General features: G+C 42.2%; 1 protein-coding gene across 1 annotated transcript; it reads left to right on the forward strand.

Annotated features, from left to right (window-relative positions):
• The first annotated feature begins 3,546 nt into the window (after nt 1-3,546).
• iqub (IQ motif and ubiquitin domain containing) lies at nt 3,547-18,512 on the forward strand. Its single transcript, XM_073471736.1, has 14 exons — nt 3,547-3,685; nt 4,043-4,210; nt 4,645-4,770; nt 6,002-6,136; nt 7,131-7,298; nt 7,415-7,590; nt 12,059-12,214; nt 14,069-14,279; nt 14,396-14,571; nt 15,411-15,581; nt 16,598-16,774; nt 16,869-17,117; nt 17,214-17,399; nt 18,315-18,512. Exons 1-14 carry the CDS (start codon nt 3,547-3,549, stop codon nt 18,510-18,512), a joined length of 2,436 nt encoding a protein of 811 aa, XP_073327837.1.
• Nucleotides 18,513-19,925: the final 1,413 nt, after the last annotated feature.

A 19,925-nucleotide genomic window follows, 5' to 3' on the forward strand; every position in this document is an offset into this window, starting at 1 on the left:
ACAGTTCAACAAGATAAAGATAAAATAGGAACGACGGATTTTTTCTTCTAGTTTTAAATTGAGAATTTTCTGTTGAAATTACAGATTCTTCAAAAAATGAAGTAACACCTAGTGGAGGCAAAATATTAGATTATAAACTTTTGGGTGAATATTTAAGGATCCCCATTCACAAAAATCACATCACACCAACCAAACATAAATGACATGCCAATGCAAATTAAAAAAACACACCAGCGATGACAGAAGACAACAAAACACGTACAGTAGCATGGATTAGCACACCTACAGGTGTTCATGTTATTTTGTCCACCACCTTTGCAGACAAAGAAATGCAAGATTCCCTGCCAACAAATTCACTTCAACTGACCTCCTCCCAGTGACAAATATCCTCATCCTGACACAAACATCTGGTCAACAATCCAAAGTAAACTAACAACCTGTGCAGTCTCTGCAGACGGACCTGAAGCTTCTCACCTGTGAGGTATGTGAGCAGCTCGCTCTGGCGGGTCGCTCTCCACTAACTGCACACTGTGTTTTATATTTAGGTGTGACCTGCTTTCGGATGCCTGCAGAAACATAGCAGAGGGGCGTGTGGTCAACACCTGGCCTGCTGGTCTTAAATTAAGCCGGGTTACATATTGTGTGAGCTAAGCCGGGTCTTTGTCGTGTTTGGCGGGAATCCCACATTCAAGATCCCACAAGCCTCCGGGGGCTTAAGGCCCGCGGACTCCCGCAGCCTGCCAGTTCACCGTCTATTGTTTCACGGAAAGCAAAATCAATCGGGTCTATTTTTTCCTCCGCTGCTTTGTCTGAGAAATATGAGATGCTGGATGTCACGTAAACTGTTGGCCGAGTTAAAGCGAGGGCTGCGGGAGAACTGGGCGACCAGGTGACGGTGGAGCTCGTCCATCGCTCTTTAAATGCTTTTTTAATGAGGGGACGGTGTTGTGATTGTTTCCAGGTGTGATTATAATACTCTGTTTGTTTTCTGCTGCATGTGACTCTGGTTAGGTAACACTATATAATAACCTTCATCAATAAATGGTAATTTACAGTTAATTAAACTTTTGTTAATATCTATTAGTATCAAATATCAAAGGCTTTGAAAACTATTTATGAAGCACTTGTATTTTGAAATGTGTTGACGATCGTTTGGAGTTTTGCATCTTTATAATCACCATTTAAATAATATTACAGATGAACTACACACTTGCAACTTTACAATGAACAATAGCTTCATAAAGCATTTTATAGTTTGTTAACAGTGAAATAACTATTGACTAAAGTTTAATTAACATACATTTACCCTTAAATAATGAAGGTTATTGTTACTTCTGTTTCATCCCTCTCCTTTCCTCAGTAAAGCACTTTGATTGTTTAGATGTTTTAAGCTTTATTTAATGAGATAAAACCTCGCTGAAATGACAAATCTCTCTTTTATTTGTAATTTTGTATTTTTATTCACCTCTTGTAGTGAACCAGACAGAACAAACTGGAACAGCAACACATTAAAAGAACCAAAAAATAAATATCGACACGTTTTTTCTTCTTTCTGACTAAAACATCCAAAATACACATTACATGTTAGTTTTAGTTCAGATTTCTGTCCTGAAATAAATAAGCACATATTTAATTAGCTGAGTATCTAATATAAATATAGATACTATCTTTTTACAGCAGGCAGCACTTACACACATCAAACTTCCCAGTTTTATTTCTATCTATATTCTGCAGGTTTTAGCGGAGGGAGTTTGCTCATGTATCATATTTTATTCCTAATAACATGGGAACAATGATTTTCCTTCAGGGTTAGGGTTGACAGTATTTTCTGATTTATGGAGTGACAACAATGTAAAATCCTTTGAGTCTAACATATCCACAAAATGAAACAAGAATTTTGCATTTGGCTTTATTCAATGTTTAGATGTCTGTTCTGGAACTGATGCAGATTTGTACATTTTTTATGTAAAAACAAAGATAATCGTCTTGGTGTCAGCAATAAACCGGAAAGTTTCACAGTGATTTCTGTTGGTTAAAACGCTTTAACCCTCCTCACCCGTCTCCCCTCAACTAGCTGTTAGATAAATGTGTTGGGGTAAAATGGATTAATCTGCCTTTAAAAAGGAGTAAAGTGTTTGGATAAGGTTGCAGAAAATGGACAGCACTGCAGTAAATTGATTAGTACGTCACGTTGCATCATAAATCGTGTTTCAGTTTATTTTGTAACGTACAGTTTCATGTTGCATCACAGATCAAACTGCTGTCAGGATGTATCAGCTGCTCAGGTCCCAACAGGTGTGTGTTGAAGTGTGTCAGTGACAGAGTGCTAATAGGACGAGCACGGATAAATGAATACCTGTGTGTGTGACAGGTTTACACCACCGAGGGGCCCCTGTCCTCCGGCTCTGCTGCCGGCCCTGTGATCTCCGGGGGCCCAGCAGATGTCCAGCAGCAGATTATAACGGAGCTTAACAGGGGCCACCGTGTCGCCTTCTCCGGCCCACAGACTGAAATAGCGACGTGTAGCTCAACATAAAGCTTCCATACTGTCAATGCAAAGAGAGGGAGGCTGTAAAACTGCTAAAATAAGGCTGGCTCTCATCCTTCATCCATCAACACAACCAGCTGTGAAACTTCTGTCCAAACCTAAAGGATGAGTTCACACAAAAGTCAGTGTTCAGTCATTGCACACCTACATGCCGATGCAGCGTCAGGAGAAGTTTCGTAGTACACGAAACATTTCTGGAGCTCCTAAACATTCTCCTACACAACTGAAGCAGCTGGGGACCTGTGTTAAACTGCAAAAAGCAACAGGAAAACATATATAAAACGTGTCCAGCAGCCCCGAAATTCAAAACTGATTTGACAAGACGTTATTTAAACTCTTTATTAAGCCGAAATCTTACGGTAGCTACTGAGCTATCTTGTCACAACGCTGTGGTCGAGGTAACTTTACGTATAAAACATTTTTTGTTAGGGTTAGGAGAAAAATCATGGTTTGCTTTAAGTTATCTGGTTTTGGTCGCCACAGAAACGGCTGCAGGGTGGACAAATCCTACTTATTCTACTTTTAAGTCTAAGTCTTTGAATTATATTGATATGACATATTTCTATTTATAATTCCCCTTTTTATTGCCCATTAAAATATCAAGTATATTTACTTATTAATATATTAATAAATCAATTTGTAAAGTAATTAATGAATGCCTATTTTAATGTACAATTAGTTAAATGCTTTATTAGTATTTCCGTGACACTCCTCCATAGTATTCTGATAAGAAATCATTAAAAGCAAAGGCCCACCTCGTTAAACAACTGGCACACAAGTAGTGTTGATTATTCCTTTCAGCAACAATCATTTGCGCTTGAAACATATTAATAATAGTAGTAGATTTATTTTATAAAGCGCTTTTCAAGGTACTCAAAGACACTTTACAGGTTAAAAAGCAGAAAAAAAATAGCAGCAAATACATCAATATTTATTCACTAATAAATCCTGGTTGTTCCACATGTTGAAAGGTATTTGTGAGGGTAAAATCAATGTTTATGTACCAGGAGCATCAGGAGCATCAGGAGCACCAGGAGCATCAGGAGCATCAGGAGCATCAGGAGCATCAGCAGATCAGCTGTCAGCTTCACAGGAGGCGGCAGCTACAATGGAGGTTTGTGGTTGCTATAGCAACGTGTAAACGCCGGCGTTGCCTGGGAGACGAGCTACCGTCAGACCGGCAGTGCTAGCCGCGCTTTGCTAACGCTAACCTGAACTCTCGTTTAAATTATGACAATAAATCAGAAACGGGATGAAAGACCGAGTGTGAACAGGCGACAGTGAACCGGCTCAGCACCGTGTCGCCGCTGTTTACACTGACTCACGGCACGTTAGTGAACTTTGGCTTAAAAAAGTGAGAAAGCTAACGAGCTAAGCTAAGCTAAGCTAGCGTTAGCCGCTCAGTTAAAGCTGCCATGTCAGAGAAAAGAGAAACAGAGGAGCAGGAGGGGAGAGAGGGTGAGGAGGGGGACACCGACACTCACCCACAACCAGGGGGAAGTACCGCCGAGCAGCCGCCAGAGGACGACGGAGAGCCGGGGGGAGGTGGAGAGGAGGAGGAGGAGGACAGGTCGAGCACAGGTGCAGTTCAGACTACAGGTGAGTCCAGTTTGAACACAAGTGAGTCCAGTTTGACTACAGGTGAGTCCAGTTTGAACACAGGTGAGTCCAGTTTGACTACAGGTGAGTCCAGTTTGAACACAAGTGAGTCCAGTTTGACCACAAGTCAGTCCCTTTTGGACCACAGGTGAGTCCAGTTTGACTACAGGTGAGTCCAGTTTGACTACAGGTGAGTCCAGTTTGAACACAAGTGAGTCCAGTTTGAACACAAGTGAGTCCAGTTTGGACCACAGGTGAGTCCAGTTTGGACACAGGTGAGTCCAGTTTGACTACAGGTGAGTCCAGTTTGAACACAAGTGAGTCCAGTTTGGACAAGAGGTGAGTTCAGACTGACTGGAAGTGACAGAAGTTTCTGAAAAAACCCAGTTAAACTTGCATTTCTTTGAGTCATGTATTAATTGAGATATTAAAATGTCTTTTTTCAGTCCGGTGTTTGAAAAGTATAAATTATATTGATAATCTGATTTGTTTTATAGTTCTGGGCTGTACCGATGTGTTGGAGACCGCTGAAGAAGCTGAAACTCAGGCTGACCTGCCCGATGATGCCGAGCAGCTGACAGAGCCTCAGAGGAAAGAAAATGTTAGAAACTCTACAGCTACAGGTGAGACGGACTTACACACCTGTCATCACCAAAAGTTTCAAACCCAAACGATAGTTATAACACACAAAAACCATAGAAAATCCAGATAAAGAACATATTCAGTATGTTCACTTTAAAGTCTTTTGGTGTCAGTTTTTGTGTTTGTTGTCTTGGATATCATATCTTTGGTGTTGATGTTTTGTTTTTTAATTGTGTTTAATGTAATGGTCACCATATGTAGCCTGGTATCTATAAACAGATCCTGCATGGGAATGCTAAATTGTTGCCTGACATTATAGCTGATGGGTTCAGAGGTTGCATGAAGTGTAAATGTCAAAAGTCATTCGAAACATCTGCTGATTATTCTGTATAAATTCATATTAAAATGGAATCCAGTAGTAGTGGTTGTTGCCAACGTAACAGCTAATGTGGATCCAAATATGAGTAGAGTTTGTGTCACGTGCAAAAGAGAAATTAATTGAAAGAAAAGAGAAAAAAAATACTAAAATAGCAAAAAATATGTAAGAACTGAGGCATGAAACAGGATAAAAACACCGATGATGCTGCCTGATGATTTTCATTTAGTTTATCTTCCAAACGAAAATCTTCTGATTTTCTAAAAGACAGTTTATCTCTGTAAAAAGATAAAAGCTGCTTCAGGTTTCGGCTCACTGAGACTGATCTGTGGTGACTCATTTCTCAGATCCATTTCAGTCGTATGTATTTGCAGAGCGCAGAAATCTGGAGGCACGATAGAAACATACCGTGACAAAATAATGCAAATCATATTCATTATATTCATATTCACATTTGTGCATGAAGTGTCGGCAGTGAAGTAGCAAAGATGTGTTGTGCTGTTTCCAAGTAACCCGACACAGGAATTATTCAACACGAGGATCAATATCTTGTTAAAGTTCTATTAGCGACAACAAAGACGGCCGACACAAAGAAACCGCCACATAAACGCTGCCGCTCTACAGCCGTGGATGAACGCTGTGCAGAGTTATGATGAAGCTGCTCAACAAAGAGGGAATTTAATAATCCTAGTTTAATAAAAAAAAGCGGACTGATAATAAAATCCATCACAGTGACTCAAATAAACTGCTTTATAAGTAAGAAAACACCTCGTATGAGCCTGAATTTCAGTCATAAAATACTCACTGTTACAATAAAATCCTGCAACAGAAGAATCAGATTTCAGACATAAAGCCACAGCATATGTCTCTATGATAGTGTCTCTGTCCGTCTGCAGTGAAGGTGGTGCTGGTGCCGGAGGGTCATGTGATGACCGTGGCCTTCGCCATCGGTCTCAGCATTCAGGAGCTGAAGCGTCACCTCGCCGCTGAGCTCAGAGTTCCTGCCGATGTGCTGCAGATCTCCGTGGACGGTAAGATGGATCGATCCCAGCCTGATACGTGTCAGTGGAATCAAACACAAACACTGACCTCTCACTGAACATTCAAGGTGTTTCCAGTATTTTTTAACCTGGGCCTTATATTTACATATTTACTTCCACCAAGGAGGCTCTGTTTTCACCTGTGTCTGTTGGTTTGTCAGCAGGGTTACACAAAACAACTTCACAGATTCCCATTAAACTTGGATGTAGGATGGGTCTTAGCCCAGAATAGAGCACATTAGCTGTTGATGCAGATTCTGATAAAGGGATGGATCCAGGAACCTTTTCTCACTTTCTTTAATATTGGGAGGGTTTTTTGACATTTCTGCTAATGTTTCCGGGAATGGTTGTTGATGAAAAAAATCCAGCGTATTTAGGCGGCCAGAACTATGAGTGCCTTCTTGGGCCTTGGAGGTGGTCTGCACTGTACTGAGAGCCATTCTAGTTCGGTGTGTAAATGACTTGGGTACAAAAAGTTTCAAATCAGTCCAGTTGATCACCTCAGCCAGGAGCCATGACACAGGCTGCAAAGGCTGCAACAATGGCTGGACCGTCAAAGTAAGTCTGTAAGTAAGTAACAGCGACAGGCTCAGATTGTTAGAGATGTGAAAATATTCAGACTCTTCACACTATTTTCCTCTGCCGCCTCTCTGGTGTCCGACCTCTTACTCGCTCCTCTCCCATTATTTTCTCTTCTAACTCTGTGAATAAAGTGTATTTCGCCAAGAGCTGTCGGTTGTTGGAGCATCTAATAGATGTATTGAGCTGCGAGTCCCTGGTTTCATACTATTCCTCTGTTCTGCACATGGAAACTGCAGGGAAGAAGAAGACTGTTATCAAGTAAACATGGATGTAGACGACACCTGTGCAAAGTGTTTATGAAGACACTGATGTGTTCAACACATTTGTCAAAGCTCAGAGATGCACGTCAGTCTGGATTCTGAGATTTCCTGTCAACTTGACTCGTCGGTCTGTTGTTTTTCAGGCAGAGTGGTGGAAGAGCAGCAGAGCCTGATGGAGCTTGGCGTCCGGCCTCACGGCTCCACCCGGATGGAGATGAGCTCCACCGACCCGAACACTCACCCACTCCGCCCCCTTCGCCCCCCAGAGCACGACAACATGCCGGATGTCATCACCGTCCGAGTCCAAACAGGTGTCTACCATAATAAACTGATGGTTTATCAGTTCTGTTTGTCAGCTTACAACTTTCTGCCCTGCGTAGTCAAAAATCAGTTAAGACTTGAGCTCTCTGACTCTGTCTTATTTTAGATGAGGGCGTGTTCCAGGAGGTGGTGGTGGAGATTGAGCGTCCCCGCCAGCAGAAGGCTTTCCTGGGTGGCTACAGACACCAGCTGACGGGGGCAGAGTACCACCACGCCGCCGTCCAAACCCTCCCCAAGAGGAGACCTGACAAAGGACCGGTGGTCTTCAGCCGAGACACACAGGTACAGGGCGGAGCTTCAGGACGCAAATATCTCACAGAAATATCAGAGTCAGACTTCAGTGTTCGGGAGGTGATGCAATTTGTCCTCAGACAGAATTTAATACAGACTAAGAATCAATCAACAACAATAAGAAATTATGATAACAAGTTCAATTAAGCGCTTGAAACCACACAGCTGGCAGCGGGACGTGTGTGTGGTGCATTTTAAGGTCACTCATTACTGCAGAACATTGTTCTCATTCAGGCGTGAGACAGAACATGACTTCATGTGCAAATTAAACAATCTAATTAAAGAGAGAGAGAAAGAGAGAAGATGAGCCTCCTGAACCAGAAGACGAATGGTCACAGAGACACCACTCTGGTGAACGCTGAATTTAATTAGTTTGATTCAGAATATGTTCTGTGTTATTTTATGATAACCTATAAAGAAGAACATTAATAAAATGTACATGGTTACACTGCTGATGATTTTCTCAGTCATCTGACACATTTCAGATTGATTTCATTTCTTCCAGGCTTCTTATTTCTATGAAAATCAGCTTGCAGAGACTTTAAATCTTGCTGCAGAGAGATAATCCGTCTCAGACCGTGCTTCATTCCTGCTTTGTGTTAGTTGAAATAAGTGTCTGGCGCTTCTGTCGCTGCCAAACAAACAAAACTTTAATGAGACTATAGAAGAGTTAGAGCTTCTCAGACGCTAACAGAGTAACTCTCAACACCGACATTCAAACAAAACAGCTGACAGTTAAACAGAAACAGAGCTAAACAAGGTTAACAGTGCTCTCCGAAGAGAAGGCGGCGTCTCTCCTGCTTTCATATAATTAAATAACACATCAATTGTTTGTGTTAATAGAAACTGTAATCGTGTCAGCTTCACCAGGGAGACTCGACCGGATGATTTTAACAGACTTTTAACAAAATGAGTTATTTAAATCTCCTGATGTGGACAGTAGATGATGTTCACTTTGTGGTTTCTAAAGTCCAATAATTAATTTGTAATATAACAGCTGTCCTCGTCACGAGTCCTGAGCTGCGTCAACACTGTCACAGCATCATTACTTCAGACGAGTTTTATTGTTTTGTTTCCATCTCAAAGATAAAGATGATCTGCTACCACACAGACAAATAGATCGTTGCAGCTCTGTGGCAGGATGGAAATCTCTGCAGAAGTGTGACATGTTTGCAAGTAATGATTTTAAAATCCTTCAAGCTTAATCAGAAAGAAGTGTTTTCTTGAGGCTGTGGTGTAGTTGGGTTTGAAACAACATGTAGGTCTCAGTACGTGTGTGTGTGTGCGTGTGTGTGTGTGTGTGCCCTCATCATGGAGTTAGCTTATGACTTGCCTTCACCTTCCTGCACACAGCTGCCCTCTACCTCTTGATTAAACATGTCTCTCTCTCACACAAACACACTGTAATGATGGTGGTCGGCTCATTAGAGATACATACATGAAGACACATCACTGCAGCAATGAGACCCGTTTGTGTGTGTGTGTGTGTGTGTGTGTGTTCTGCAGCTCGTTGGCTTCATGAACTCGTCTTTCTTTCTTCTAAGCTCTTTTTCCTTTTGCAGAACATCATATATTATCTTCAGTAACAGGAATTCGTCAAAAACGTTTGATTTATTTGGGAGTCGGGTCACAGTCACGTTTTTCTGTCCATTTAAAAAAAAAAAAAATGCTAAACCTAAAAATAACAGCGTCAGCTAGAGACATGAAAACATCTATATTGGTGGTGGCAACATGTCCATTTTTTTTTTTTTACATCAGCTGTCTCAGCACCGTCATCTCTGATCCTTGTTACTGTACACTAACAAGAGGCTGGCGCTGTCCATTCCTGTAAAAAACAAAACCTCAACACAGAACACAAAGAGTCGACAGGAGTGGCTTCAGCTTTATAAAAGGGGCTCAGTAGATCTTAGCTGGTTTGTAGTTTATGTTAGCAGACTCTGAACTAACGTTAGCTCCTGTTGCTCTCTGTTAGTGGAGTGGAGAGAGACTCTGAGAGGAGATCGTGCATGAAGTCACATCTTCTGGACTGTCGTGGAAAATCCAACCAGAGTCCTTCACAAAGAAATCCACAGTCCAGCAGCATTAAACCACTTAAACAAATCATCCACGACTGAAGGTCTAATTTCACATATGGCCAATAAAAGTGATTAATACATGTAAAATGCTACAAATTGTCACACAGAGCCCCTTTAACTTTTCAGTAAATCAAACGAGTGATTTACTAAATCAGTTTGCACCATTAAAACTTAAGAAATGTAAGATAATTTGAGAATCATACAGACTTTGGATGGAGGGAGTTTCAGGCTCTGTTAGACTGATGAGCACTTTAGATTAGAGCTGTTACGATTAGCTGATCAGATCAATCGATCACTTGATCGAACTATTTTGATGATTGATAATGAGTTTCAGTCATTTTTAAGAACAAAATGTCAAACATTGTCTGGTGGAAGCTTCTTATATGTGAGTTTTGCTTCGTCATTTCTGAAAGTAATTGAAGAGTCTTTGAGTTTTGGACTGTCGACTAAACACGGCCGATTAATCATAAGAATCAATAATGGATGTAATTGTTAGTTGAAGTCTGAGCAGTCTGTTGAGCATCAGCAGTTTTTCTTTTCTTCCTTGTTATAAGTCTGTCCATCTTCTGTTTATTTTGTGTTAAGTAAATCTCGTCCTAATAGACTTTTCAGAATGAATTCGATCTTTTTTACCACAGCAGACATTTTGAAAAGCACAGCTAGAGAGAGCTGCTGACATTAATGAAAGCTCACAACAACGCTCCGGGGGATTCATAGTTGACTTCCCTCCTCAAGTTGTCATAGACACAGTACGTGACCTTTGACTTTGTTTTAATGAAACAGAATTTTTTCAGCTTAGTGTCTCGTGGTTTGTGCCGATGATTTGACCAGGAGAGGTTCACGTCCATCGCAGCATCGAAATCCACGGGGAAATTAATGTAACTCTTCTCAGAGCCACTCTGCTGGTGGCTGGATTCATGTCTATTATCTGTTGTCTGAACTGTATTATACTATGGAGCACACTACCTATAGATATCAGGGAAGGCAGTTCACTGTATATTTTAAAAGAAAGCTAAAAACATCATCACTTGAGCCTTATGCTAGCTATGACTTTCCTGATTCAGGCTTGAAAGCCGCCGTGCCTCTCCTCGCACCTATGAACAACTGCACGTCCTTTAAAATGTTGTATTTTACTTGACTTTATTCATTCTGTGTCTGCAGTTTTGTACCAGCTAAATGCATTTAAGATCTCTACACCTTCTCCTCAGACTCACTAAGATGGTTCCAGACTTTAAAAGGTCATCAATAATTAAAGGTTTGACTGAGCTTCAACTGGTTCTTTTTTATTTTAGGGTCCTCGAGCATCATCAATCTGTGTCACAAGCCTCGGAAGTGTAAAATGTTACTCACCAGCTCATCTTGCCTGCAGTGAACCTCATTTAAGAGCCTGGAGCCTGCGACCTGAGCTGTGGGTTCGAGATGTTTCCCTGCATTACCCAGCTCGTCCATATATCAGCACACACAGGCTGTCTGCAGGGCGGGGAGCTGATCTCTCCTCAGACGCAATCACTCAACTTAATTAATATTTCCGCCGTGTTAGCCCAGAAGAGTTTGACATTGGTTACCTGTATTAGGCGTGCTTAACATTTAACACAGTCTCTGAGGTCAAGTTATTCCATACAGAGATCAGCAACCAGGGAAACTCGGCTGTCTCGGGATAGGATACGTCCGTGTGGGAACCTCGAGTAATTGGATGGAATTTGGAGAGCAGGAGGTTCTGAATTGGTTTTCCGCTCCACAAAAGCACAAGTGACCCGAGATCATTACTGAACCACAGCGGTGCCTCTGTAGCGTACTATAGGTTTTGACTGATTTGTGAGTCTGTCGTATGTTCAGCTGATACTCTGAGATCCAAGTGCAGCAGTGTGAACCGTAGACCAAACTTCTATTTCGATTTTGAGGTTTTAAGAAGCAACACGGCTGTTAAATCCAGCTTGTTATAAACATTATTGTGCATTTTACACTGCAACAGGAACCTGTTCATATTTAAGTCTGCACAGATTTTGATGCCGAGGTTTTAATTTATTTTGCCAATGATTAGTGATTTCTTATTTCTGTTTATTTCATTATTTAACTGTTGCTCAGGTATCTTTGTCTCTCTCTGCTCTTCAGTTGTCAGTCACCACTGTGCAGTGCTTTGTTCTCCATGTACAAACCCTTCTCACAAAATAACATCTGTTTGTAAGGAGGATTTTGTACAACCTGACAGCATGAAAGATCATTTAGAAATATCGAGTCCTCTCGTTCATCTGACTGTACCAAGTCAAGATTTTGTGGCAGGCGATTCCAAACTTTTCACCCGCAACGTTTTATTTATTTTGATTGTAATTATTCGTCCCTGTTCTGTTGAATGAATTCAGTCTCTCTGTCTTCGTCTCTGTCAGACTGTAGAGCTGAAGTCTCAGGCCCAGCAGTGTCCGGTCAGCGTCTCCACCCAGATGACCGGCATCGGCTGCTACGTCTCCTGTCTGAAGGACAAGCTGGTCGCCCCCGGCAACTACATAACTGCCGATGAGTATCATGACAGGAGGCTGAGAGCTGTGGGTGAACACTGTGTGTGTTCGTGTCATTAAAATGCATGATGTCTTTTTATAAATAATGTAGAAACGAGAGCTACGATCCATATGGCGTCGTCATCTAGAGGAACATTTGCACCAATTGTGGCTCTGGAGGAAAAGTCAGGCTACCAGATAATTTTAAGGCGATTTGGCCCGTAGGTTTGTGAAATGTCTTGCTCTGGACCACAACCTCGTACTGAGGGACAGTCAACATCAGTATTATTTGCTATTGGAGCAAAAAAAGGAAAAAAGAAAGTCATGTGGAAGTTACAAAAGGCCATTCCTGGAAATTTCCGAACAACAGAATGAAAAACACACGACCAACACAAACATCACGTCTGAGTAGATGGATGCAATCTGATATTTCCACAGAGTCATCACACTCACAAGTTATAAGATAAAAAGGTTTTCAGTGTATCAGTAACAAATCTTAACTATGTTTATCGTCACTTCTTGTTCGGGGATGATTTCCCACCCCTACAGTATATACTGAATTTGATTTGGATAAACAGAGTCTACAGAGTCTAATGATGTGTTTAATTGTGAGTCAGACCACTGACTTCCCTACTTCTTCTGTGGAAAAACACAATAAAACATCTATTTTAAGTAAAAAGGGGACACATATATTTCCAAAGAGGCCATTAGAGAAAAAATAACAGACATAAGATAAAAGTTAAGTGGTCTCTTGGAAGTTAACATGACATTAAGAGCGACACAAGAGACAGGATAAGAGGTAAGAATACTGATAAATAACTATTTGAATGGACCAATCAAATTAACAAAAGGACATTAAAGAAATTACATGTGAGAACTAACAACTTCAGGAGTAAACAACAGAGACGCTTCAACAGGACTTCTGACACCTCACAGACAGACTTCTACAGTCAGACTTTCATTTTAACGCTGCTGTCTGGTCCCACCTCTGGAAACATTATGTGTTATTTGCTTTGTCGACAACTTTATGCTCTTGAACCTCTTCAGACAGGATGCTGGAAACTTCTTCAGCCTATTGTAGGCATTTACATCACTCAGCATGGTTCTGGACGCACCCTCAATAAGGGGCAAACTCTGGATTTAGTCATATCAAAAGCACTTAATGAGACTGTACACTGTGTCATGAATTTTCATATTTCAGATCAGTGTTGCATCTTCTTTGATGTTTCTGAAAACTGTAGCCGAGTTATCAGAGTCACTCTGAAATCTACAAGGACGCAAAACAGACCAGACAGTCTTTCTCCTCTGAAATCATTAATGAAAATATCAAGAATAGTAAACAGTGTTACATCATATCAGTAATATCATGTCATAACTGCTGATCTACATTAATCCATAATATAAAACTTTGTACAACTGAACAAAAACAAGACAGAAACACTTTGGTGCAAAGTCTCTGAGACAGAAAGTTACAGCTCAAGTCAGTCGTCTGTCTCTGGAGAGCAAGAGTGAAGCCAGGAATCAGCTGGAAGTCTCAGGTCCGCAGGCGATGGTCTTTTAACGATCCCTCATATAATTTCTAAAGCACCGAAGGCGACCTTCTGTATTCATGCCCCAAGTAGACGGAGTGAGGACCTGAGAGAGACACTGAACACTTTTTAAAGCAGGTTATTAACCTTACTTTTATTACGGTTCATGAATAAGTTCTTGGACATCAGAAAGCTTTATATCTATTTTCATCTATACCTTACAGTTCAATATACTCAAGAAATAAATTGTGTGACATATCAGTGCAGAGATAATGAAATCTTGTAGCTCTGTGTTCGTAGAAAACTCCTACTAATGTAAAACAAAGCATGCAGCCACGGTGACCTGCTTCTCCCCTCTCTTGTCACCACTCAGGTGATCCGTCTGCAGACGTTTGCTCGGCGCTGGCTGGCCCAGCAGGAGGTGGACAAAGTGAGGAGGGAGCGGGACCGGCGGATAGCCTGGCTGGAGATGCAGGAGAGGAGGAGGAGGGAGGAGAAGGAGGAGCAGCTGAGAGACCGCCGCCAGCGCTGGATGAACCCGCAGAGAAGGGAGGATTTCAACCTGCTTTACCAAGCGCTAGAGAGTACGCTTCAGTTCCTTTACTAAAGTAAAAATACTAATGCCACATCCCACCACTGCTCTGTAGTGCAGCTGTGCGTGATGTCAATGAGTGAAATGTTGCAACTGTGTGTGTTTCAGAGTGGAGGCGTGAGGAGGAGCAGCGGATCAACGTGTCCCTGCGAGGAGCTGAGAGGAAGGCCGCTCTCTGCCTGCTGCTGGAGCAGGAGGCGCAGCTCATCGCCGACATCGGACGCCATCGAATCGCCGTCAAGCACAACAACTATGACAAAACTGTCAGGAGCTTCCTGGACAAGGTCAGAGGTCACTGCTCCCCCCCCCCCCCCAGATCTGTCCACCACAAAATCTTGATGTTGGAGTCAGCAGCCAAACCTGAATCAGAATGATCTTTTAATTCAGTGCTCAGCTCAGAGGGTTCACATTTAAAATATAAACATTTACATTAGATACACTGGAACACACTGGAGTACACTTCAAGCTCTAGAGAGTGAAGTACTTATACCACAATATAAATATATCAGATATATATCAGAAGGTACAGTAGTAGTCAGAGAGGAAGGAGAAAGAACAGGCATTAGTAGTAAGTGTGGTTATATCGGTAGCAGTAGTGGCCAAAGAAACACGATATTTCAACACAATATCTTTACTTTTACTCAAGTATGAAATTTTTTGTACTTTTTACAACACTTGTGTAGTAGTTGTTGCCTCCTACTTTCTACAACTTGTAAAGGTAGTAATAGTAGTAGTACGATAAGAGGAGGAGGAGGAGGAAGAAGAAGAGTATTAGTAGTGCTACTGTGAGAGTAGTTAAAGGAGTAGTAGGACTAGTAGCTGTAGTAGTGGTTGTAGTAGTATTTGCAGCTGACTACGACTACTTCTACAAGTTGTATGATTAGTAGTAAAAGGAGGAGGATGAGTAGTAATAGTAGCAGGAGGTAAAGTATGGTTGTAATACCAGTATCAGTAGTAGTAGTACTGTAGTAGTAGTAGCAGTGTTTGCAGGACTGATAATAACACTATTATTTGCATCTATTGTGATCATAATGTCAGTAAAAGTTATATTGTCAGGTGTAGCAGCAGCAGGAGTATTACTTGCAGTAGTGTTAGTAATACTCAGTGTGACCGTGTGTTTCAGTCTGCAGCTCCTCATCAGTGGCGAGCAGCAGACGGTGGACTGATCGAGATGGACAGTCTTCACATCATCAGAGCCAGAGAGCTGCGAGACCTGTACAACAGCACGAACACGTCCACTGTGAGCCGCGAGCAGAGACTGCAAGTCCTCATGACGCTCAAACACACTGTCAAGGTACCGCACGCTCACACACACTGCACGCTGCTGGTTTGTGAGCGCAGATATTTCAGATGAGTGGTGCAGCTGCAGAAGCAGGTTATTTTTAAGTTAAACAGCCGTTAGAAGAAGTCAAAGTCAATTCTTAGCTTTACTGAAATGTCATCCACAACTGTGTATCGAGAAACACAACCTGATGTCAAGATGACAATCAGACCGGAAAACCAGCAGCAGGGCTAGCAATGCTAACAGTATGAATGACCAAAATCACAATGGAGTGTCACGTAATGTTTCACTCAGCTTGGCCTTGTGCACCTGTTGAAAATACACCATGATGACCCGGTTAAAAAGGTTAAAAGGTTAAAAAGGTTAATGATTTATTTTTTAGTCATGTTACAACACCAGAGCTGTAGATTTGATTTGAGTTTAAATCCCTCAATGCTGCAAAGAGAAAACAGTAATAGTGGCGTGAAGAGGAAGAACTGAGGCGTCTCACAGCCTGAGGAAAGTAGCTTCTCTGTAGTCTGCTGCTACGGCAGCTTCTGTCCCTGGGGTGGGTGTCCTCTTTTAGCATTAGTAGTTTTTTTGGTATGACTGGCGGTTGTTGCAGTACAACCTTCTGGATTGCAGGGGGGTAAATTTCACAACATTACGACACAAGCGGGCCGTGGGATGACACTCTCACATCGATGCTCAACCCCAGACTGACTGTGAGCACTTTCCTTTAAAGAGCCATAATAACCCTCCTGCGATTATAGAGAGACAAAGATCTCATGAGTCACTCTCTCTGCCTTCTCAGGGAAAGGTCCAGAACAACATGCAGCTCTTATAATGAAATAGTCACTAAACTTCCCGTTAAAACACTTTGTTATAGGAAAGTGTGCAGATTCTACATTGACAACACAAAAAGCCCTTCAAAATAAAAGTCTCTGCTGCGTACAAACACATTTTATAGGAATTGATAAAACAATTCTTGTAGATGTACGTATACCTATTATTGTTGGTAGCATGATTGTTTTATCTCTACTGGACAGGAGCACGCGTGTCAGCTGACCCAGGACATCATGGATTTGATTGACAGGGAGGTGGACCTGATGACTCGGGGGGTTAAGGCAGCCAGTCTGGAGGGGCTGAGGAAGAGGATCTCCACTCTGTTCCTCCAGTACATCAAAATACCAGCGTTTAACCCTGAGGTGGCCAAACTGCTGAAGGTGAGCAGAGAGCCCTGCTGGTCTGAGATCATTTGGACACTCTTGGTTATGAATTGCTTATAAATATCTCTGTCTGATCTAAAATCTACACCAGGTTCCACAGAATCCCTCCCAGCTGAAGAAAGACATGTTCCTCTGCCGGAGCTGTCGTCGCTACCTTCGCTCTGCCGCCTTCACCCCGTCCTCCAGCAGTGGTCTGAGCGGCCGCTGCCAAGACTGCACCAGACTCAACAACATAGCAAGATCCCGCAATGACTTCTCCTGCTACAAAAACATCCTGAGGAAGCTGAGAGCTGATGAGCTGCGGCTCAACAAGTCGGCCAAGATTCCCTTCCTGCTGCAGGTGATTTGTCACTTTGATTGATCCGTTTTATTTAGATGCAACAGGCCTGAGGAGGGTTCTTTCTATATCCTGATATCTGCATGTGTGTCCTCTCAGGTGGAGGACGTGCAGTACCTGCTGGAGGTGGTCTGGGCGTCCCGCTCGGTCCTCAACGGCAGCAGCGACCTCTACAACCTGGTGTTTGTCCGCTGGGACCAACAGAGGGACTGGAGCCCCTGGAACTGCCTCTTGCTGTCCAATGAAGAGACTTCAGCTCACATGGAGTTGGAAGACATCCACAAGGTCTGTCCATGTCAACAGTCACACTCACGTCACACTCACGTCACACGTCACAGGCGTTTCCACCTGGTTTTAACTCTTCTCCATTCTGCTCTCATTGTGATTTGATCAAAAAGGATCTGTGGCGTGTCGGAGTAACTTTCAAACTCAGACTTTGTTTTAGCTCCCAGTGACTTAAATAAACAGCCCTGTTAAACAGCCAAGGATTTGCATTTTACTGGCAGAACAAGGGTCCACATGTTGTTCCTGAACTCCAGTCCAAGGACAAAACACTGCCCCTGCAGCAGGTGTCAGGAGCCATCATGGTGGAATAACACGCAACCCTCAGGCTGCTGTGCTCAACACTACCAATGGTTCCTGGGTTTAATTACACTGGCACTAGTTTTCAGCTTCAACGTTTCATCATGAAGTAAATGTTAATAACAAAGTTGAATGGATATAGAATAATGAAACCATCAGCGTTTACATTATCACATTATCGCTATCACTATACAATTTTGTCTGCCACCGGCACACGGACACGCGGGGAAGAGGAAGGTTGACTGGAGCTGAACGATTGAATAAAGTCAGGTTTTGTTCTGTGTTTTTGTTATTTGTGACTCTGTCTTTGCAACAGCGCCATAAAAATACGCAATAGGGGAAAAGTTTGTCTATAACTACTTTAAAATGGCACCAAATAGTTGACAACTGTTGATGTTTTCGACTATTTTAACCCTCAAAACCTTTAAAAAAATATAACAATTAACTTAGACTCAACCCAAACCTTCTCTCTGGCACTCTGTTCAGCCTTCTGTCTGTTTGTCTGCTCAAACAGTAAAAAGTTTGAGCTCAAGCTGTTACACAAACCTAGTCTCCCTCCTGTGTGTGTGTGTGTGTGTGTGTGTGTGTGTGTGTGTGTGTGTGTGTGTGTGTGTTCAGGCGTACGAGGCGACGTTCATCCACAGCATTCAGCACAAACACATGCTGGCTCGGCGCCACTTCAGCCAGATCTCCGTCATGGCTGAGTACCTGGACCCACAGCCGCCCGCTGCCCTGGGCAACCAGCTTGTCTCCAAGCCCATCACCATGGCGACAGGAGAGCGCACCACTGAAACTACGGAGGCCTCAGCTTGTTAAAAAAAGATCCCGTGGTTTTCTGTCTTTTGTCACAGTTTCCTCCCTCACTCATACATTGTCTGTAACTTTCTGAAAGATTTAGTCTGAAAACACAAAGTTCGAGAGTTTTCTCCTGGTTTTTGATGCCTTATGTGAAAAGTAGGATTTATGTGACCTCTGCATACTGTTCTGATAGTCCAAGGTTGGTTAGGTTGGTAAGATAATCCTAAAATCCATCTTTTAAACTTCTCCAGCTCTTCGTGTGTTTTCCAGTAGCGTTGTCACTGAACCCTTAAATGGGGAAGAATAAAGAAATAATTAAGAAAATGAAGTCATTGTTGTTTTCCAATTGCCCATTGAGTAGGAATGCAAGTCTTTAGTGAAAATGAAAGTTGTGATGCAGAAATGATCAGTCCGACTAATCCTGAATTATATTGCAATCACAATATCAGTCAAAATAAACACAATATGATTCTTTGACCATGTTGTGCGGACGACACCGCCATCATCAGATGCATTGTAAACAGCAATGACAGTTCGTATCGGGAGGAAATCAACAATCATCAGCGAAACCAAGGAGCTGATTGTTGATTTCAGAAAGAAGGAGGCAAAGACACACACCTGTCTGCATCAGTGGAGCTGAGGTGGAGCAGGTGAACCCTTGTGTTTTAAAAAATGACAATAAATGCACCTTGTACAAACCTTGACCTGTTAACATCCTCTGTGAGTCTGACCAGTCAGAGCTTTTGATACTTTACGTACATTGTGCTGATAATACTTTCACTGAAGAAGCATTTTAAATGCAGGATTTTACTTTGTTAACTGATAAATTGAATGTTTCAGCTTCACTGTGTATCATGATGTGTGTGCAGAGTTTGACACCAGAAGGCTGTTTTCCACATTCATCCCTCAGAGTTTTTTTCTCTGAGCTCATTGAACATCTGACTTTCAGAGGCAAGAAGCCAATCGTGGCCCAACACTCGGCAAACACAAGTGTAACGTGGAAACCTGAAGCCTCCAGTGCTCAGTGAAAGTAATACTCTTGCATTTCTATGACTAGAGGCGTTAGCTAAAGGTCGAAGGTCATGGATAGAGTTAGCAACTGTTTAACGCTCTCTCTGGACTTCAAGATAAGGAGTTAAAGTATAAAGCTCAAGACAAAATCCCCACTGTGCTCGGATTAACATTTAACGTCCGTAAGCTAACCCATTAAAAGAGGTTTTAATAACGCTGATGTATGCCGATGCTTTCAGAGGTGGAAGCAGGGGGTGAGGTACCGTGTGTCGCTCTCATTATCAGGAGATAATCCTCACTCTACGTCTAATGACATCTCCCCCCCCCCGACATAATATCATCGTCTTCATGGTAACAAGTCTCACTGTATGCACCTGCACGTTCAGGGCAAATATTGATTCAGTCTGATTTACAGGATGT

This window comes from Pagrus major, chromosome 8, assembly GCF_040436345.1.
Source record: "Pagrus major chromosome 8, Pma_NU_1.0".
In the NCBI taxonomy this organism is placed as follows: domain Eukaryota; kingdom Metazoa; phylum Chordata; class Actinopteri; order Spariformes; family Sparidae; genus Pagrus; species Pagrus major.

Bases quoted from the DNA above. Each gene is read 5' to 3' on its own strand.
- iqub (XM_073471736.1), top strand. From the start codon at position 3,547: ATGTACCAGGAGCATCAGGAGCATCAGGAGCACCAGGAGCATCAGGAG. The intron at 14,280-14,395 runs GTACGCTTCAGT...TGTGTGTTTCAG, and splicing joins GCTTTACCAAGCGCTAGAGA to AGTGGAGGCGTGAGGAGGAG. The intron at 14,572-15,410 runs GTCAGAGGTCAC...CGTGTGTTTCAG, and splicing joins TCAGGAGCTTCCTGGACAAG to TCTGCAGCTCCTCATCAGTG.